The 21,980-nt window shown below is 42.2% G+C and overlaps 1 protein-coding gene and 1 long non-coding RNA gene across 7 annotated transcripts; one reads left to right on the top strand and one right to left on the bottom strand.

Annotated features, from left to right (window-relative positions):
• Positions 1 to 645: 645 nt before the first annotated feature.
• Positions 646 to 21,757, bottom strand: DZANK1 (double zinc ribbon and ankyrin repeat domains 1). Of its 6 annotated transcripts, none has more exons than XM_053973584.1 (21): positions 21,700 to 21,757; positions 20,490 to 20,614; positions 19,696 to 19,849; positions 18,516 to 18,633; positions 18,137 to 18,233; positions 17,263 to 17,375; positions 16,628 to 16,713; positions 15,831 to 15,948; positions 14,832 to 14,945; positions 13,792 to 13,884; positions 11,769 to 11,885; positions 10,894 to 11,055; positions 10,058 to 10,286; positions 6,658 to 6,761; positions 5,390 to 5,461; positions 4,371 to 4,467; positions 3,479 to 3,564; positions 2,320 to 2,400; positions 1,656 to 1,783; positions 1,269 to 1,343; positions 646 to 853 (listed from the first exon to the last, which is right to left on the bottom strand). In XM_053973584.1, exons 2-21 carry the CDS (start codon positions 20,596 to 20,598, stop codon positions 733 to 735), a joined length of 2,274 nt encoding a protein of 757 aa, XP_053829559.1. In that variant the 5' UTR covers positions 20,599 to 20,614; positions 21,700 to 21,757; the 3' UTR covers positions 646 to 732. The 6 variants fall into 6 exon arrangements, with proteins under 6 accessions (XP_053829559.1, XP_053829561.1, XP_053829560.1 ...); XM_053973586.1 differs by having other exon boundaries at positions 21,740 to 21,747; XM_053973585.1 differs by lacking the exon at positions 21,700 to 21,757 and adding an exon at positions 21,620 to 21,663.
• Positions 2,361 to 4,429, top strand: LOC128805107 (uncharacterized). Its single transcript, XR_008436284.1, has 2 exons — positions 2,361 to 2,449; positions 4,350 to 4,429. It is a non-coding gene; the product is annotated as an uncharacterized LOC128805107 (long non-coding RNA).
• Positions 21,758 to 21,980: the final 223 nt, after the last annotated feature.

Consider the following 21,980-nt stretch of genomic DNA (forward strand, 5'->3'; position numbering starts at 1 on the left):
ATAGGAGTTGACATGTGTTTCCATGTTTGTACTGAATATACCGATGCTTCTAGATACTTTGGGACATAGAAGGGGGAAGGGGTTTTAAAAATACTTCAGGGATTGAGGATTGTGGCTAATAACACTGAGTTATGCCACACCTTGGTGTGCCTGGTATTCTTGTAAACTTCTGTTTGTAGTTGGCTGCTGCCTCGTGTTGATGCATTTATAAATAAAAGTTGAAGGCAGAAGAACAAAGTAGTTTTACTCGATTTTCTGGAGGACAAGACTCTGACCTTTACTGCAATGGGCTGCACTGACTGCAGTTTTAACATCAAAAAGGAAATTAAGCTCATCAGTTACAGCTTGCAGTGCTGGTGCTCAAGTGTCAAACTCTTGTAAGCAGTGTTCATCAGATATTATAGACTTTTCAGAGACATTGAAATTTCTTGGTGCCTGGGAAGGTTTGGTTTGTCCCCTTGCTTGGAAAGGAAAAGAAAATTTGCAGAATAGAGTGCAATCAGAGGGGACTTGTGCTCTGAACTGCTGGAAAGGAACGGGGCAATCTTGGAGAAACTCTTTGACTGTTAGAGGGCCCAAGCTGATCACACAGGGTCGTGGATTCTGCAGACAGAACTGGACACACATGAGCAGGTGCTCCCAAAGTCAAAGAACCTTCAGCTTTATTTGGGGAGAAAGTTTGTTGTGATAACACATTGATGAGAACAATGTTCCCGTGTCACGTAAGTTTGTTCAGTGTTCTCTGTCCAGACTTACTTGGAAGAGTGAAATAACCTTATTATCTCCAGCTGCAACAGCCAGATCCAGCGCCGAGTGCCCTGCTGCATTCCTCTTTTGCACGCTTGCATTGCAGCTGTAAATACAGAACACATTGGTTTGAACTGCTGAAATTCAGCGCAAGTGACTGCACTTAGTGATGAAGTGGCTTGTAGGTGAATGTTGATGTGGAGTAACTTTGGAATTTCTGGAAGCTCCTTCCTGCAGGGACGTGGGGCAGGCTCTCAGTGGTGCCCAGCAGGTCTGTGCTGGCAGGCTGGGGGGAGTGATTTATAAGCAGTGATTTTAAAAATACAAAAATAAACACACAAATGTAAACTAGTGTTAAAATTATAGTTAACCTTATAAACATTAACTATTTTTTTATCTTGTGTATAAAATTTATAAACTAAAGTTTTATAAAAAGAAGTTATGTTAAAGTTTACAAATTTTTACACAGATCAATCTCATAATCTCATGCAGCTGAGCTGGAGGCCCAGCACAGTACCTACCGTAGCAGGGCTCGGATGCACTCCTCTCCCTCCAGTCCCAGCAGAACTGCCTCATGGAGAGCTGTGTTGTTGTGCCTGCACAGGAGGAACGAGCAATGCACTTATTACCTAAGGAACTTAGCAAGTAAAACTTGGGAAAATGAATAGGAGGATACAGACCACACTAGAAGTGTGGTAGGCTCTGGTGATGTTTATCATATTAAGTGTGTGGGAGAAGGAAGTGAAAAGAACAGCAGCTTTTATAACAGAAGTGAGGAGAAATCTTCAAAGCTGGCAACTGGAGGAGGGAGTGTGGACACTGTCCTTGAAAGGACCGCATTTGTGGAGGAGAGGTGGGGCATGTAAGACTTTTTTCAGTAGAACTTGGAAGGATCAGAGCTCACTTACGGCCCTGACTGCTGGTCAATGTCTGCCCCTTTCTGCACCAGAGGGGAGATGGCTCCTGCGTGCTTGTTCAGGACAGCAACTGTGAGGGCAGGGCGCTCCTCCTCGCTCAGGGAATTGGGGTCAGCTCCCTGCAACAGAGCAGAGCAAAGGGGGCTGCTGCAACCATACAGATTCTTCAGCTTCAACCTTGCTTTTGTATTATGCCAGCTCAAGCTGGCAAATGGGCTTCAAGCTCGAGACAGAGAGAGGTTCAAAGTGTGTTGTTTTGCTTTCTTCTGAAAAATGTTTGTCATCTCCTAGCTTAAAGCCAGAGTAAATGTGTGTAACAGCACCAAATCAGTTCCCAGAGCAGAAACAGAGATTATGCTTGCTTTTGTTGTACAGAGGACTTGATCCTAAATTGTAAAACGAATACCTTTTTTTTTGTTTGGCTGTGACAAACCCAGAGAAGACTGGCTTATGTACTGATCAAATAGAAATTAGGGGAGAACATCTGTAAATGTAAAACAGGCCCTATCTTCTCTAAAATGCTCTTTCAATCTGAAGACTGGTATTGCAAGGCTGTTGCTTCCTACTCATCAAGCTGAAGTTGCATTCCAGGCTAATATTCATGCAGTAAACAGCCAAAGAGTTGAAAAAGGAAACTTCAGCAAGTGTTACTTACATCACTGAGCAATTGTTCTATGAAGGTGATTCTTCCTTTCCCAGTTGGACCCAGTTCATCCAGCAGCTGTCTGGACTCTGGCTGTGGAGACACACAATAGCCAGGAACATTTCACACAGGGAAAATACAAGTAAGTGGGCCAGATCCTGCCTTGGAATGAAAGTGCAAATGCACACAGTGGCATGAATTTGTTGTATCTGAGCCTCTTGTTACTAATCCCTGACTTCTTTGGGAATGTCTTTCTGAACCTGAGCAAGTGTTGGGTAACCCTGGCTAATATCTCACTGCTGAGGTCTTCATTCAGCAAGTGTGTCTGCAAATGATTCACTTTGTCAGTGCAGCTCTCCAGGGCTGTACAAAGATCTGCTCAGCACAGTAAAATTAAACGTGCCTACACGTTTAGGAGTAAAGTTTGAAGCTTCCAGAACTTGTGGAAGTATTTTGTTTTAAAAATGTGCATGTTTTGCCTCAGTGAAATTAGTTCACTAAATCTTAACAAACAAACAACTAAAACAACACCCTAAAACCTTTTCCTTTTATTTCTTCCCAGTTTTCAACCTTTTCTCGTTTTGAAAGCTCAGTCACTTGACCAAGCATTTTTATTTCTGGACTCATATCACAGAGCTCTGTATCTGCTCCCACCTGTTGAGCTGGCTGACTGATCCAAGCTTAGATAAATGTACATTTCCCTTTTGAAATTGTCCATGTCATTATTGACAACCCCTTTAGTAGACAGTCCTTTCAGGAAATTTGGTTTCCAGTGGAAGTAAATTCTTGCTTCTTGAATTAAACTAGGCCTCTATGGAGTTAAATGTTGCCAAGTCAAGGGAAGATGACAATACCTCCATACGATGTTGCTTCTGAAAAAAATCTCTAAGAGAATCGCTGCAACAGTCCTTAGGCCTAATGCAGTATCAAAATTGAATGGGTTCAAAATGAGAGAAAAAAATCTAATTAAACTCCTAGTAGAAAAACAAATTAGTTATTTTCAATTCTGAACTAAATGTCAGTTACCAATGTTGAGGTTTTATATTAAATTGGACTTTATCCCCTGCCCTCAGTCAGGGCTAAAACCTTTCTATTTTAACGCCTGGATGCCCTCCTTCACGTTAGTGCTGCTCTAGAAATCTTTTTTCCTGTGTTTGCAGAAGATACTTACAGAGGGCTTATATTCCTGTCCCGTGAGTGTTCTTGACTTGGTTCTCTTTATTTTGCCTCTTGAATAGAAAAGATGATCATCTCTGCCTACCAGAAAGGAAAACAAGTGTTAATTCAAAGCAAAGTCAGTATCCTAACTAGAACTTGGAGCAGAGATCTGGAAATAATTTATCCAAAATCAAAGCAGTATTTATCAGTTTTCCACATGAGAAAGTGATGAAATACTTGTTGCAGTTCAAACTGGTTTTAACAAAAGGTTTGCACAGCTCCCACTGCAGTGACTGCCTCTTGCCAAGCCTCAGACTGGAAGCACAAAGTGGATGAAACTTACATGTGAATTAATATGTGAAATGATGCTATAAAAATTCCTGAATTGTAATGCTGACTTTACAACTGGTTGATTTAATGAAAACCTAAGTCCAATATGAAATGCCCACAGTGCTGAGCTGTTACTGACACCAGAGGGAGATTGCAGTTAAACAACATCTCTGAATGAATGTATTTCATCATTTCTCATCTCTGCCAAATACACCAGAGCTGGCAGTGCCTGGCAGAGCTCAGAAGTAGAGATAATATTGATATTTATGGTTCCTATTGTAAAAGAGTATGTGAAACAGCTAAAGTTTTAGTGTTATAATAAAAACACTGCTGTGACCTGTGGCTGCAGTTCACTGGTCTCCTCAGCTCTCCAGGGATGAAGTTCCCAGGAGTTTTTGAGAGTCTGTACATTGCTTAAATCTCAACTTGGACATATTTTGAGACTTAAAAAAGATCAACTTAAATAGGCACAGAATGTTTGCCTGCCTTGGTGTCTAAGCTTCCAAGCACTACTTCTGTATTTCTGACTGCTCTATTTATGGTCTACTGTAAAGACAGGGGGAAGAAAATCTCACCAAAATTAGTCTGACTGCCATCCTGCCCATCTGTGACTTCTGTTCCAGCACTCAGGTAATCATTGCTGAACTTCACTGCTCTGTTAGGATGAATATCCTGTAGAATCATCAAGTGCAGGCAGTTATTAAGATTCTCATGCAATGCTGCTATAATCCTAGTGGCACAACACTGTAGCATATGAGAAGATGTGTAGGCTTTGAATATCAGTGTCAAGCTACCACAAGACATTATCATATGTAATTGAACTGGGTTTTGAGGCAAAATTATGTAGCAGTTTTTTCCAAACCTTATGTTAGGTATTTCTTTTGATTTAGGAAAAAAAAGTGATACAACCTCAATTAATGAAATGAAGATTCTCCTCCAAATGAGAGTGTTTCTACCACTTGAGAAATTTCACTTCTGAAATGATGTGATACAGTTTTTCAGGCCTCACACAGCAAGGTAAGCTTTCCAAGATTCCACACAAGAGACACAGTCTGAATTTTGGATTTTTGAAATGGTAGATTTTCATCTTGAAAAGCTGGAAATGTATATGTTGTGATTTTTGGAACATGGTATTTCCTGAGATAGACATTCCAGATTTTGAATAGAGTTAACAGGAGCTCTGACAAAAGTTATCTCCAAACTATTGAAAATTACTAAGCTTAGTTTTTAAGAGCACACTTTCCAGGGTGAAGAAAAACAGGATCTCTCAGGATCTCTCTCAAAAGCTAAGGGGTGCTGGAATCATCAGACAACATGAGCTGAAAGGAGAAAGTTAATACTAATATAGCAAACTAACAAAACATGTGATGATAGCAACATAACCATGAAGTCTGGCTTAATCAGATAAGGATACCTGTTCATCCAACTCCAGCAGAGAAAGAAAAAGATTATTTTCTCTGAAGAGATGAGGTAACACCCTCTGAACAAAAGTATTATTTCTTTAGACCTGAACTGAAAATACATCAGCATTATGCTGCTGTAGGGACAGCTTTAGACCAGCTGCCTCTCAACAGGCCCCATCTCATGAACTGACCTTGTTAACAGCAGCAAAATTCAATGTAATAGTGACTTCATAGTCATCTTCAGAGATGGTGGCATAATTGATCTAGAAGGAAAGAGCAGCCATTAATATATCGTAGCAAAAAAACCCTCTTTAAAGAAGTACTTTAAAGAATAATTCTTGCTGATGGTGTTTCTTGTGCAGCCAATGCACAAAATCACACATGTAGCCTTTGCCTCCTTGTGATACTGTACCAACACTTCCCATGTCAATGAGAAAGAGGCAGGTGTGTTTTGAGTAACTGGAAATTTCACAACAACCGAAACGCCAGATGAATCCAAAACTGTACTGAGGCTGCATTTCATGGAAGTTCAGTCATTCTCCACTGAGATTTTGTAGCTGCATACAAGGCTGTGCTGTTCTTGGGACTCCAGATCCACGAGAACTGGTGGCTGCTTTAGGCACACCAGTCTGGGGAAGCACAGTCTGTATTGAAACTTTGGTACCTTTGTGTATCATCAATTCCTTGAGACAGTACTGCTGGCAACAAGGCTATGGAAGTCATACAGAAATGAGTGCACAGGGGATTATAAAGAAATGGAATGAAGATTATATTGCAGCTGGTTGAGAATTTTGAGGTAAGGTTGATTATATTTCTAATCCACATGAAAAACTGCAAAAGCAGCATTAAACCCAGATAGCTGCATCTGCTTTGAGCCATTTCTGTTACTTCTGGGGGCACAGCTTTTAAGACAATAAAGTGACAAAAGGCCACCAAGCAGCAGGAATAGCCTTCCCTAGGCAATTTTATATTCTTCAGGCCTTATCCTTTGGAATCCTCTAGCAGAGGAAACAAGTTGCAATGGACTGCACCTCTGTTCTATTAAGCAGATATTCTCTTATGGTTGCACTGCAGCTTCTGAAGATCCTGGTGGACAATAGGTCTCAGTGAATATAGAAATCAGGTGCACAGTATCTACTGGACTATCTACTCCCCAGGAAGGAGTCCTAGAAGGTTTCCACCTTCTTACTATATAAAAGCAGCTGAGCAAAGGGTTTCTCACTCCCCTTACAGCTCTTAGGTGAGAGAATAGGAATTGCCATTGGAAAAAAAGCAGAAAAAAGTCTTTAGGAAAAGACTGACCAAAAAATGGAACAACAAAATGAGACAAATGACACACACAGACAGATCAACATCTAAAGAAAAGGGAGAGATTTATTTTCCCAGTGCTTATGTAGCAGCCACAATAATCTTTTCATGACCCTCCATAGGAAGATATTACTCACAAGCTCCTTCCTACCTTTCCCATTTGAGGTTCTCCAATCAGTGTTCTGAATTCAAGGTTGTTCTGGGCATAGCTTCGTACATGAGCACAAACATGATCCAGCTGTTTTCTCCAGTAACCTGTTCACAGGGAGTTAAGCAGGAGAAAAATCCTTAAAATGTGATTAACATTCCTTCTAGTCAAGTGACGGGAGATTTAAAAGATAGCACAGTTTCACTGAGATTAAAAAAAAAATTCTGTAGAAAATTCATCTAATCAAGAAAATGAGAAGGAAGTTATACTCTAAAAAGCCAGGTGAAACACTGTTTAATCTATAGCCATAATTCATCCTTAGGGCCCTCTACTGACAACAAAGCCATGTCTTGGAATGATCCTTAGGAGTCAAAACTGGTTCCGTGTGAAGGGAAAAATCTCACACCATTCTAGATCATAACAGAAGAAGTAGAATATTACAATTAAGCAATCATGTGTTATTGAGCTGTTTTTTAGTTGATTTTGGGTAACTGACAGGGAACAATAATCCAAATCTGAAAACTGCAAACACAGAAACTCAGGATATACAACATTTGGTCTGTGTAACTTATCCTCCAAATAAATTCCTTTCAATTATATATGTGAGAGCATATGAAAAGCTTAAGCATTCCTGCTCTTTTGCCTGTCAGGATCTCTGGGAGAGAGTCAGCATTCCTTTATGCTGATAGAGGGCACAAAACATGAGGGGCTGATTGTGCCTGCATTAAAAACTCATCTTAAGCCATTTAGAGCTTTTGCACCTCCTGTCCAGGCAATTCCAGAGCTACATTTTGTTTTCATCAGAGAAAAAAACAAACTGACTTCTTCTCATTTTTAACTGATTGTTTTCAGGATCTGGCTAATTTTCTTTTTTAGCATCCTCATGGTAAATAGAGAGTATGATTCATTTTATTGTAAATAAACTGTGTAGGCTTGGTAACCTCATTTAACTTACACAATGCAGCTGCTCTGACCTTTTCCTTTCCTTCATGTTAAGTGAAGCTTAAAACTGAAAAGAGACCAAGCCAGAAGGAAAGTGCTGCTCTGGGTTTTACAGGACAAAGCAAGGGCACAAGGAGTTTTGTGCTTGGAAGACTCAAGGTTGACTAATGATGGTATGACAAACTAAACCAACAAATCTTACTTGTTAAGCAGCTTTAAATGGATAGAAAAAGAAGGATCCACAGAGAAACATAAATTGCTGCCTGCTGTGGTCTCATATGCAAAAACTAATACAAGCTGAAAGCAGTATTTAAAACATCTAAAATAGACTACTTGGCGAGTGATCTCACCATAGAAGTCAGTATTATTTGCAATAAAGTAGTACATAACTAGCCCAGATCCCCAGATTTTATTTGAAAAAATCCAGATGGTCAGGAACATATTCTTGCATGGCTGATATTCTATTAGATCTCGAAGGATTTTTGGCAGCATTGATGGAATACCTGGATCCATGCTGCCAATAGCAGATTATACCTTTATGACACTAATTTAACCTTTGTTACAGTAGAAAAGGGAAGTTCTTTGTAAAGTTTTCCTGGTAAATGTCTTGGTTCCCGTTCAAAACAGACTGAAAGTACAGCAAAAAAAGAAATACAGTATACACCAGAGGATTAGTGTTTTGGTACTGCTGTTGTTTGCCCCTTTCTTAACTGTTTAATATTTTTTTTTTATCTTCAAACATGAAAAGAAGGTTAGTTAATAGTTGATGTGGTCAAGAAATAATAACCTCCACCATTTTATTTAATTGCTTTTATTTAAAAACTTTAATATCAAATGCCTGATCCTATTTTGATTGAAGAAATAACGGTCATATTTGGCATATATAAACAAGATTTTCCTGGTGATAGTACATGGTCTTGTTGATACAGATAAGCTTCAAGCCACATATATAACTCAGCATGAAGTGACTGTAAGAGACATTTATTGAGTTATGGGGTGAAATACGCTCCTCAGTCCTTGGCAGGATCTAAAGGAGAATACATTACACAGTGCAACTTCAACAAAGTTACCTCGGCTAAGTGGATAAAAATGGAAAGAATTCAAAAGCAGCTCAGAATTCCTGCCCAACGTTTCCCAGTGAGCAGTTCTCACTCACAAGTCAAGAGCTGTACTTCTGACAGAGATATACAAATATTCAGTGTGACTTTCCTTTTTCCTTGGCACCATTAGGGGCCAATCCTTTCTTATCTCTGACTAAATTAAGCTCCCTGACATGTTGAGTCAAGTGTTGTATTTCCTACAGTGATGCCTAAGAGAACAATGTCACATTTCAGAGGAAGGGAGGAGGAAACCAGATTTCCCCAGTGGTTATTTTCAGAATTAGAGTCCATCTGAATACAGACACACAGAGTCAAAAGAGATATTTCTAACATTCATTAGCAATTCCTACTACCCAACAGAAAATTAATTCTGGTAACAGCCTGAGGGCTTGATTGCTGAAGAGAGCTAGATGAGAAAGTAGATCCAATAGAGGAACTGCTCCTCTAAACCAGGGTTTGGTGCTGGAATCATTTAAAATTAACTCTTTCTATAGATTGCCCAGCTGGACTGCCCTGTGAGATTAAAGACAATTTTGCCCACTGAGCCATTTATTAGATCCCTAATTAATACTGATGGACTGTCTTCAAGGGTGTGGGATCCAGAAAGCTGAAGATTTCTCAGGATCGTAAAACTAGAACCTCTAAAAATGGCAAGCATTAATGACAGCAAACAGCCAAGGGATTCCACAAAGAACAAAGTGACCACAAAACTCACTGTGAAAGAAAGTTGTCTGCACTACTGATACTGCTCCTACTGTAGTCTGTGAGAGGAAAAACCCTTCAATGAGTGATATTTTCATAATCCTATTAAGAATCCCTTCCTCTAGTTCAGTTTTCTTTGCTTCTGAAGCTTCTATAATTTATTGCAGAGCAGCACCCCAAACAAGTTCCTCACGTAGACAAGCTTCATCATATTTTCAAGAGCTCTGATCCCCCGTGTCTCAGAGTTTTGTTTATCACTATCTCTGCAGGTGCCATCACAGCTCTACCTGAGGTTCACATGGCAGGGGCTGGGGAGGGTGCTGGGAACTGGGAGCTGTTCAGTGGTTTCCAGTTCAAATACAGGACACCTGCCTCCACTCTTGTGGGATCTGAAGAAACCAAACTGCTACCAAATTAGTAAGGCTGCACAGGGCCCAGTAACCCCAATTTTGCTATTGCTGATGGCTTTATTTTAGTTGGTGGTGGAGATCAGTGATTGAATTCTAAGGCACTGCATTTACAAGTGACTGGTGGAAACACAGACTTGTAAAGATGTAAATCAGTGTCCTACTGATGCCACATCCCATAAACTATAATATGTTCAAGAAAAAAAGCAAAGTTATAAATTGTTTAGAAATAATAAAATTAGAACTTCTAACCTTTTCCAGGACTAATGGCTGTCAGGAGAGGCTTATGATCACTCATCTTTTCCACTTTTTCCTTTTGGGAAATCAGCTCAAGCTCCTTCTTTTCCAACAGTTTGCTGGATGGGTAAAAAAGTCCAATGGTTTGGGTTCCTCTATCTTCTCTTTCTGTTAGTCCTGCCCTCGATTTGGGCAAGGAAACAGGACAAGTTTGCCAGGCAACCTGAGCCTGTAATAGTTTTGCCTTGTGGGGGGTGGAGGAGAAGGGAAAATGTAAGTAATATAGATATAATTACATGGCTTACAAGCATAACTAACCAGAACACCAAATTGTAAGGGAATGAAAAAGCCAGCAGGAAGAATAATTAACAATTTTTAAATTTTAATTACCAGTCTGTAACAACAATGCAACTTATCACAAATATTCAAGAAAAATCCAAATTCTTCACAACTGCCAGGGCATGTGTATGCTTTTGTGGGGCAAAAGCTGGCCTTGCTAATTATTGGGCTCTTTCTTAAAACAGTTTAAAAACAACTACTACATTTGTGTGAAAGAACACCTTGTATCAGCAGACCACAAATAATTCACAGCCAATAAGATAAAACTGCTTGAAGGGCTAAGACTTTTGAAAGACTGACTGTTTCTCACTCTGCCATTTACAAAGAGGCTGGATGGAGGCCTTGGGCTGAGGCTGCTTTTCAGCAGAAAGCAAAACAAACAGTTTTGCCCTCCTTGTGCTCCCAGCCCACAGCATTGTCCAGGAACTGAATGGAGCTGTGCTGATGCTACCCGCAGTGGAGCAGCCTCTCAGCTGAGTTCAAAGCTGGCTTTGTTCCGCTGTGTGTCCTACCTGAGAGGCTCCCAGGGAGTCCCCAGGGGCCGTGGGGCTGCCAGGAGAGCTCTGTCTGCACGGAGGCTCTATGTAGACACCACACAACACGCAGAAGCGAGCATAGGGCTGGTTGCTGGTGCCACACTTGGAACAAGAAAAGTAGGATGGAGGAGGTCCAGGCTGGAAAGTTCAATGCAACATTTGTCACTAGAGAAACGTAGGATGAATGACTCAGGAATGATAAGAGCAGAGGAATGAATTAAAAGGAAGTAAAGTACCACCCTGAGTGCCCTAGTACAGTACAGGACTAATGGTTATTTATGCATATAGGGGAGTGTTTCAAATTTTATGTGCATTCAGCTCACAGAGAATAAGTTTTCCTTGAGTGTGATCTTAGATAGAAGCACTGTACAAGGGGAAATTGCTTACATTGATTGTAATTCTACTGAGCAGCAGTTAAGTACTTGTCCTTACTGAAGTTAAGGAGGCCTTCAGTCAAAACACTTGCATGCATCATCTCATATCTGGTAATTGCCTGTATAGGTGATTATAGCCCAGAGCTGTTATGGGAAAACTTGCATTGCCTCAGCCTATACTTCAACCTTTGATGGTTAAGTTACTTTGCCTGAGCACAGCGCTGTTGCATCTCAGCTGATGCAACGATCTGGTGCTTGTTGACCCATAATAATTTGTTTGCACCTCCAAACCCTCGGGTCACTGACTGATGTGGGGTCAGGATGTTTTCTGAGTTCACTTTTCCATACGCAATCCTCTGTGCTCTAAGCAAGTATCCCGATGACAACAGTGCTCACTGGCAGGAGTTGTGCACAGAGCAGTGTGATGCTGCTGCAGAGAAGCAGCCCCAGGGGAGTCCCCACAGACAGCAGACAAACCTTGGCCCCACACCAGGCACAGAAGCGCGCGTCGCTCTGGTTCACGCCGTGGCACTTGGAGCACTGAGCCCTTTGCTGGCCCTGCAGAGCTGGGCAGGAGCCTCCTCCAAACACAGGCTGATTAAACAAAACAAGCATTAGGGAGAAAATGCTCCTCACGAAGGAAACTCCACAAGCCTAATAAGGGGAAAGAGGAAAGCAAGCTGCTCTGGCAGCACAAAGTAACATTCAGCCTAAAGGAATTATTGCAGCTTAGAACGAGCCACAGAGTGTCTTGGATCTAACCTATAATTTTCATTACAAAGCCACGGTAAAATGTAGCATCAATTAATTTGAAAATATTTTTAGCAGAACTAGCACTAAAAGATAAAAACCTTACCAATGGTGTGCTTTTAACCTGAGTATTTATTAATAGGGCCCTATGTATAAGTACAGATGAAAATTCAGATGGAGGCCTCTCTACTGACAGACTTGCATTTTCAAATCCAACACACAGTTTTCCTTGTACCTTTCTTTTTAGTAATATAGCAGGGACAATGTGTTCAGACAGAGTTTCCTCACCATTTGGAATTTGCTGCATAAATATTTTTTTGCACTCTTTTGCCTTGTGCAGATTATGTATTACTCAACTTTTCTACAATTAACTTATATGAGTAAGCAAAACAGGTTTTTCATCTGAAACCTCTAGAGCTTAAGTACAGATCGCAGTTAGGACAAATAGGACTTAAAAATGTTTTGTTAGGTTTTGCCTTAAGGCTTATGCAGTTTATTTTCTCTACAAGTCAGGAATATGGACAGGGGACAGAACCCAAGGAAAATTATTTTAATTACACTGTAACAGCAAGTAAGCAAACACAAAATAGCCCCGTTTTAATCTGTGGCCTGCATTGCAATTTGAACAATGTAATTTGGGGGTTCAGTTGGAAAATAAAATTTAGAGAAACACAAGTCTAAGTATGTTCTAAATATAAATTATTTAATAGCCATTAATAATGATATCAGCATTATTACTACTATTAAAAATACCATGTTTATCACTAATTAATTACTATTATTAGCAAATTTTCTGATTACTATTAATAATTCTTAGTAATCATTTAACTTTCTCAGCTAATACAAGTCTCACATTAAGTCACATGCCTCACTACATATGCAGCTACATATTATCTCCACACATACCTGCATTCAGTGAAGCAGCCAAAGATAGATATGTTTATCTTAGGTAAGTACAGAATCCTACTGAAATTCACTTTAAATGACACTTATGTGGCTCTACAAGAGACTTTTGCCTCTAGCTACGGACAGTTCTAGAACTCAGGATGTTAATCGTTATAATCAGTAGATTTTAACTTGCAAACCATTATAGTTCTATCATTTTTGTATTTACCACAACCTGGAGAAGTGAAATGTGCCAGACATTTTTCATACAAGATTTTTTCAGAACTGAAAATAAAATTCTTCTAAGGAACCAAGCTAAACAGGGAGTTGAAACAGAGCAATTTTAGGGGTAACATTTCAGTGCTTTTCTCACCTCTGTGCAGAGTCACAGCCAAATACAAGCATGCTAGCTGTATGCATATAGGAGAAGCAGCAAGTGGAGATAAGAAAAATAATGTAAAAGTGGAGATACGAAAAATAATGCAAAAGCACGTTCTGTTTTCAGAAAATAACTGAAATCAGTGTGAATGATGTTCCTGGTGTATTCACTCAACTTTTCTACTGCAATTGAAAGTAATCTGGACACAAACAAGACTCCCTTGGAGTCCCATTTCCTAAGAGCCTTCTGAGCTTTCTCAGTGGCATTCACAATCCTGACTTCCATGTCAGAAACTTGAAGGTCCATGAGACACTTATGTTTAGCTGGACATTTGTGATGGAGCTTTGGGAGGACTGGGCTTAAATATGACACTGGGGAGAGAATCTCTGCTTTGGTAGCACAGAGACACGGGGACATGACTTGGTTTTCCAGAAATAAAGGATGTTCTGCTGTGGTTTGATTCACCCAGTGTGATCAAAGTCTTACCATCTGTACTTCGGGCAGCTTGCTCTCACAAGTTGCACAGTGTTTATGGTGAAGAGGATTTCCTGTGCCACACACCTGACAAATGACTTTGCCCTTTTCAACAGAGAGAAAATACATTTCACAGAGTGTTTGAAAACTGTCAACAAAGAGACAAAGAAGAAGACTTGATCTTACAAAATGCCGTGGTTATTCAGCCCTGCAGAAAGAGGATATCCTTCAAATCTGGGCTGTTTCACACTTTAGTTAGGCCATGTTGCCTCTCACCTATGGGGACTAATTTTTTTTTAAATTATGGTACAGTCTCCTCAGGAGATTCAGTGTCTCCAGGTCTTTGTATACTCTGGTTTCAGTTTGCTCAGTCACTATACTCACAAAAACCAGACAGCCCAGTATCTGCACAGACAATTATTAATAACAATATAATACCACAGTACTCTGTGTGCCTTAAAAGACCTCTGGTGGTGAGTTGACCCTGGCTGAAGACCAGGTGCCCACCAAAGCCATTCTGTTCTCCCCTCCTCAGCTGGACAGAGAAGAGACAATATAATGAAAGGCTCATGAGTTTAAGGGCAGGGAGAGATCACTCACTGATTACTGTCAGGGAAAAACAGACTCATCTTGGGCAAAGTTACTGAATTTATTACCAATCAAGTCAGAGTAGGAAAATGAGGAATGAAACCAAATGTCAAAAACACCTTCTCCCCACTCTTCCCTCCTTCCTGGACTTAACTTTCCTCCTGATTCTCTGTCTCCTGTCCTCCTCAGCAGCACAGGGAAATGGGGGTTAAGGTCAGCTCATCACACACTGCCTCTGCTGCTCCTTCCTTCTCAAGGGAAGTATGTCCATGTCTTTCTTGTACTGGGGAACCTTTAATCCCTTTTTCCATTCAAGCTGTTTTTTATCCCACTACCTCTTAAAGCTGTCCATAATGTAATTATACAAAGCGAGGTTGGATCAAAATATTTGTAATGAAGTCATCTGTTAGAAAAATGCATGCCAGGAGTCAAATCACTATTTTGTTTTACCTATCCTCAATTACCTTTATGCAGATGTTGTTTTGGGGCTGCAGCTGTGGAGCTATTGGTGCCTCACAGATAATGCAGGTGGGTGTATTCATTGGCACAAGATGTCTGCATTCGAGGCACGGTGCCATCTGAAGGAAAAGCCACATCACAGTTATGTTAAGAACCACAATGAGATCATTCAGGTTATTCATGAGATTTCAGTATTTTCCTACTGGAATATACATCAGCAGCAAGGTCACTGGAAACAGAAATTGACAGCAACTGATGCTGATATTGATCCTTAAAGATCAAAGGATCATACTGAGAAAATATTAACACATCTGGAAAGAGAATGTCAGAAAGGTATTAAGGTAATTTTCAATAAAATGAAAATGATATTATAAAATATAGCAGGACTGGCAAGGTGCTGTGGTCCTTGAGGGGACCTGTGAGAAGGCTTTCTTTGTTTCCAAGAGTAAAAGTATAATCCTGTTATTCCACTGTCACCCACTTCATACAGGTAATTGAAATTCTCCTAATTATGAACCTAATCTAAGGAGGTGGTGAATCTCGGTCATTACTTAAAACTGCAGCATTGCCCAGACCAGACAAGTCTCTGATGATACAGGAAGGGAAACACACCACTGACTTGTTAGGTCAGGTTACGATCTCTTGGGAAGAGCTTAGGGAAAACAGTTACACACACCACTCCAAAAACTTGGTGCATATGCCCACACATGCCACCATTTAAATTTTCAGGACTGGTACTGTTTCCTGATATAGGCAATAATTTACTTTTCCTTTGTTTTTCTTATTAGAATACCTGGCCCCTGAAGAAATCTCTGGTCGATTTTGCCCACTGTTGGAGAATTTCATTGGGTGCAGTGCTAAAGGCATTGGGCACAACAGAGCAATTAGAGCAGAGCTGTGAAATGAAAGTGTGAGTAACAGTTTGCCAGCACTGACTGTGTAACTTGCAGAGGCTGCTGCTCTCTCCAAGGAGGGTGTGTGGGTTGCTAGGATGTTTTGCTGACCTGTGCTCCTTCGGGGGCTGGGAAGCGCCGGACTGGCACAGGGGGGACAGGAGATCCACATTTCTGGCAGAAGTGAGCCAAGGGCTCAGACAGGCGAGGGGCAGAACAATGTGCACATCTGAAAAGAAGAGCAAACTGGCTGAGCTTGGTTTAGTATTGCACTGCTGCATGATAATGAACAATCTGGCATTGGCTGTGGCAGGACTTAGGCCACTGATTTCTCAGCTGTGGTGGGACAGCAGACCATGCCCCAGCATCCATGGTACAGAGTTCTGAACGCCAGACAGCTCTGCGAGGTAGAAAGCTCTCTGGCTGCTATGGAGTTTCATAGTTTCCTTCATCAGGGGAGGTAAACAGGTCTCTGACAGGCAGTCTGTGTCAGCCTCACTGCTGCACCATGGGGAGCCACTGATGTGCATCACAGAGCTCTTTCAATACTGATAAGCATTAACCTTGTGTGAGACTACTCCAGTGAGAAATGTTCACCTAGAGCATGGAGGGTGTACTGTAATTTGAAAAGACAGTTTATCCTCTGATCCTATGGGTGTTAGGAGGTTTTTTTTAAGGGATGACAAGACAGCTGATAACAGACAGCTGAAAACTACATTTAAGGAACAGAATTTTCCAAGTCCTATCTAGATTATGCAGCTATGAGCCAGCTGCAGATCTGCAGCTATGAGCCAGTGTCTGTCTTTGCCTTCCTAATTTTTATAGAAGCCCACAGTATTATCAGCTTGGTTGCAAAAGGATCAGATGTTTTCCAAAGGACAAGTGTGTTAAAAGGAGAAGCCACTTACTTAAGGAAATCTGTTTCGCTCTGGATCCTTGACACCTGTGTGCTTGCTAAGCTTTTCTGGCTAGTTACTGCAGAGGAACTTGCAAACTGAAACAGAGGTAATTCTTTATGCTTTAGTAAGGAAATATTTGCAAAATGCATATAAAGATAGAAAAATCAGCTACAGATGTAATTTGAAATAAGCTGCACTGAAATGCACTGCCTTGAGGAGTACTTACTATCCTTCATTCCCCCATTAGCTGCATCAAGGACACATGGCTTCTTCTAATAAAAACAAACCCATGCCTTGCTATGTACTTCCACCACAGCATTGCTGAATACTGAGTTTTAAATATTACCTTGCCAACAACCAGCACTAAGTATTTGCTAACTGCAGATTCAGGAGTGTATTAGAAAAGAATTAATAGGAATGCAGTCAGTGTTGATTTCCTTTGCCTGGTTTTGTCCATACTGACAGCTGTGTCCTGCTTTGGGCATTCCTATTCTCATGCATCATTACCAATACATTTAGATCAGCACTGTAGAATGCAGGCAAAGGCATTGAGAGCTGAGAGAGATCACCAGTCTTCACCTCCTCCTTTTTTTAGACCTGATGACAGCCTTGCACAGTTTTCTTTGGCCTACCCCTTTGCTCACCTGCAATGACTCCGTTGGCTGTGCTGAGGTGGATTCCTCTCTGTGCTCTGTGGCTCCCAAACCACTGGCAAGGAGCTGAGGTCCTTGAGGGGACCTGTGAGAAGGCCTTCTGTCTGTTTCCAAGATTAAAATTACAGTCCTGTTATTCCACTGTCACCCACTTCATGCAGTTAATAGATACCTGAACGTGATTGTTACATACTCTCACTAAGCATAATTAAAAACATATTTGGCATGCACATTTTGGGTTCAAATAAGCTGCATAGAATCACAGGAAATTAAACTAGAAGAAACCCCACACTTCTCTGACAGAGCTTACTTTTGTGTTTTAATTTATTTACCATTTTCTTCCTTCCTGCATGAAGGAAGAAAAATCCCAGCTCCTAAGAGTAAATCAAGGAGTAAACATTAATACAATTACCTGCTCTAAAACAGTCCCATTGCTGTTGCCAAGGAATAAGAGACTTTATCTACAGAGAAAATCTGGGTGAAGCTTTCATTTCTGCTCAGTGTATTTATTTTGGAATCTTGCTGCAAGCAAACATCAGTAAAGAAACTCTGTGAAGGATTTGCAATCCCATCAATTTAACAGCATCTTCTGGCACAAAGGGAAATACAGACAGGGCCTTGTTGTGTTGCTGAGAGATGAATGATGTTTTAATATGTTTTTAAGAAGTCATGTGAAATGTATGCAAAGTAAATTTTGTTCTCTATGTGCAGTCTTGAGCAATCAAAACTGGAATTTCCAGAGGATGTTCTGTCTTCTGAGAAGGTTTTAAAATTACCCACATTTTACAAGCGATGCAAGAGGGAAACTCTATGCAACTTTCTGCTAGAACAGAAGACTACCTCAGCTTTATGAAATTATACTTACCTTGAAGGTCCTGGGATGTTTCATCCCAGGCAGGCTTGATTTCCACATTCAGTCGATTCTTCTTAGGTTTTGTAGCAAATGTTCCACCTTCCTTATTCTAAAATGTAATTCCAAATAATTTTTTTGCTTTTGCTCTCATCCTCTCTTGCTATAGTTAATTGTTAAAATTTTAAAAGTATGTGTTTAAGGTATTTATTTGCAATGCAAGCATATGAAAAGCTTAATTTTAATATTACAAAAAGGACCAAAGCAACAAAGATGGGCAAACAGAGAAAATAAGATATGTGAACAGAACTGGCAGTCAAAGCTAAATCTCTAAATAATATCATATATACAACATTTTATACTCACACAAGGGGTTACAATTTCCAAAACTTACCTGTGTGGCCATATCTTTTAGGAAATTCTTGTCATCATCTTCAACAGGGAAAAGGATGTTTGGTTGCTGGTACTCTACCACAAACACCTTTGTCACAATTGAACTCTCCCTGTAGTCCCTGAAAATCAATATTCACAAAGCTAAGAACCTGCCACAGACCCGTGTGCTGCAACAAGAAAATCACTGATGGATGTGGCTTATTAGGTGCAACATCCCTTCCAAGCTTGCCAGTCATCGCTGCAGTCGAGTCCTGAGCAATATTTATTTGGTAAAACTGTCACTCTCTAATACCTATTAACTTACAACAGTGGATGGAAATTGCTGTAAACGTCCAAACCACTCTTCCATGATTTATAATTATTAGAGTGATCTCTGAAAATGTCTTAGCATAAACAGACTGCAAACAAGTGTTAATCTAGGCAGTGATAGCAAGAAATTAAACACAGGCCTAGGTTTTGAGTGTTACATAGTGTTGTTGTACTGCAGTGCAGGCACGAGCACAGGCTGGCTGCAGGTGCTGCTAACAGGGAACAGCAAACACAAATCTCCAAGTGGAGTGGGAGCTCCTGCTCCCTTGGAAATAAAAGACAATGCAACACACTACAGAGAGAGAACTGATGTGTCCTCTTTCTGTCTCTAAGCATGAAGTTATTTTGGACAAAGTCAGTGGCTGTGCAGCCAAATCCAGTTTTTTTTTCTGTGTATTGTATTTTTGCTTCACCCAACGTTGTACTTAAGCTGTGAGGTTCAGCTTTCTGTGATCCTCTGGGAGAAACGAAGCAAATTCCTGGTTAGACCAGCTTCTGTAAATGCCCTGAAGCACTGGATGACCCCAGAAACACCAGCCTGGTTTCTCTGGTGTTTCTGATGGTCACACTCCAAAGGATGGGCTCTCAGGACAGTGCATCAGCTTCTCACCCACAGCCTCCAGGATCACTGGACACCCTGAGTCCAGGAGATAACACCCAGAGGTTATCCAACCACACAAACACTTGATGGATAAAAATTATCCTGAGAAAGCCAACTCAGTGCTGTTCATGAGGATCACTCAGATTGCAAACTGCCTGGGGAAAGGCTCATCTCACTTGCAGGTATGGAGTATTTAAACAGCACAAGCTGTGACAGGGCTGCCTGGCCCTTGCCAAAAGAGGACTAAAGTAAACCAAAAGAGGATACTCACTTTGTAACTGCCAGGGCTTTGAGCACTATTTTCCCCTCGGGTAATATGATAGGACCCTTATACTCCAAAGTGTTATATGGCCCATAGCCAGGTTTCCTGATGAGTTCTGGTTTGCTTCCATCTAGAGTGTAATAAATACAGGCCCCAGGTGTATCTGAAAGAAACAGAAAAAGTAATTCCTCAGACTGTAGGCAACCTTGGAAAAACAAATTACTCACTGCAGTGCTTGATTGTTCTCACATAAAGAAAACAAAGCAGTTCCATAAGTGACCAAATATTTGGGATCAAAAGTGTTTCTCCCATGAAATATCAGTTACTCAACAAAAGCAATTTCATTATAAGCAATATTTCTGACAGCAAAGTATCTGTGAAATGATTTTGCACGCAAACATTGCAGCAGCTTGTCCATTCCAGTGACAGAAAGGATAATTTCTGCCACAGCAAAAGGTGGCAATTCAAAAATTGTAACGACAACGCTGGGAGTGAGCCTGGCACACGATTCTTTCAAGAACTGTTTTTGCAGTCAAAGCCAAATGCAACAGCTTAAAAGTTTGGCTTGGAAGCAATTAAGACTGCTAACACATATAACTTTTATGTCAGTAATATTGTTGGGGTGAATAAAATTACATGCAAGCATACCTGCTCCATCAAACCTGTTAGTTAATTTTATAAGTTCCTTAATGAAATGCACACTCCAAAAGTCATGACTAAATATGAAAAAAGTATAAAGGCCAAATATTTCAACTGGACACATAAGTACAGGTTTGAGGTGGAGTTAAAGCTCTTGCTCATACCTGATTTTATTTCTATGAGAGTATTTGTGTCTATTTCCCGTTGAGCTTTCCCTGGAGGTGGGATTCGAAGTGGGATGATCTGAGGAGCTGAGACAGAGCCAGCTGTCATTTTTCTCAGCAGTGATCTTTAAAATAGGGAAGTAAAAAGGCAGACGATCATTTTCCTATAAAGAAGAATGCACTGAGAAACACAGTCTTTTAGCATGACTCCTGGTCTTCATTTGTTTCTCTAAAAAGAGAGAACACTGGATTCTTTAGACCATCCTGTGACTGTGATTCTGTGTGAGCTAGAACAGCTTCAGCACCTCATGTCAGTGACACTGGAAGGAGTAAGGACAGGAATCTCCACCCTCACCGTGTCACATGTGGAACCAGCCTCGTCCCACTGTGGCCACCTGGGCAAGTGCAGCGTGCCCTGGAAGGGACTAAAGAAAACCAGCTGTTTCTCAAGCCTATGCCAGACACCACGTGAATCCAGAACACATCCTGGGAACAGGTGCCGAGCCTGATTTATCCTGATGTGCAGTCATTACCGTGTCATGCAATTCTAGAGTGAAAAACCGCATTTGGGTATGATGACATCTCACAAAACAAAGAGATGGACTCCCGATCTTGGGAGTCGGTGCTCAGGGCCAGGAGACACGTGTGTGCTACAGGGATTTGGTTTTGTCACCATCGCCCCGGCGCTCCAGAAAGAGCTCTGGTGCTACTCATGCCGGCAGGCAGCCAGGGCACTCCCCGCGCTGTGCGGGCAGCGTGTCCCGGCGCTCAGTCACCCGTGCAGGGCGAGGCCGACCCTTCCCCGCGTCCCGCGTCCTCCCTGCCGCCCCCTGTCCCATTTCGGGCCCGGCGGAGCGGAGCCCGGTCCGTGCTGCGGCACACGCCCACCGAGCACGGCCGGACCGGCTCCCCCCGGGCCCGGGGCCGTTCGGCCCTTCCCTCCCGCTGCCCCTGCTGCGGCACCCGCGGCCTCCGCTCCCGCCTCCCGGGACCGCATCCCCGGCTCCAGCGGCACCGCGCGGGCCCCACGGCTCGGCCCGGGCCCAGCGCCGCCGTGCGGGGCCGCTCACCGCCGTGCGGGGCCATTCCCCGCCGTGCGGGGCCGCTCACCGCCGTGCGGGGCCGCTCACCGCCGTGCGGGGCCGCTCACCGCCGTGCGGGCTCGGTCACCGCCGTGCGGGGCCGCTCACCGCCGTGCGGGGCCGCTCACCGCCGTGCGGGGCCGCTCACCGCCGTGCGGGGCCGCTCACCGCCGTCCCGCTGGTCCCGGCTGGGTCCCGTTGGCTCCCGTTGGGTCCCGCTCGCCCCCGCTGAGTCCCGCTCGTCCCCGCTCGCCCCCGCTGGGTCCCGTTGGGTCCCGCTGGGTCCCGCTGGGTCCCGCTCGCCCCCGCTGGGTCCCGCTCGCCCCCGTTGGGTCCCGTTGGGTCCCGTTGGGTCCCGTTAGGTCCCGCTCGCCCCCGCTGGGTCCCGCTCGCCCCCGCTCGCCCCCGC

Source organism: Vidua macroura, chromosome 3, assembly GCF_024509145.1.
Source record: "Vidua macroura isolate BioBank_ID:100142 chromosome 3, ASM2450914v1, whole genome shotgun sequence".
Classification (NCBI taxonomy): domain Eukaryota; kingdom Metazoa; phylum Chordata; class Aves; order Passeriformes; family Viduidae; genus Vidua; species Vidua macroura.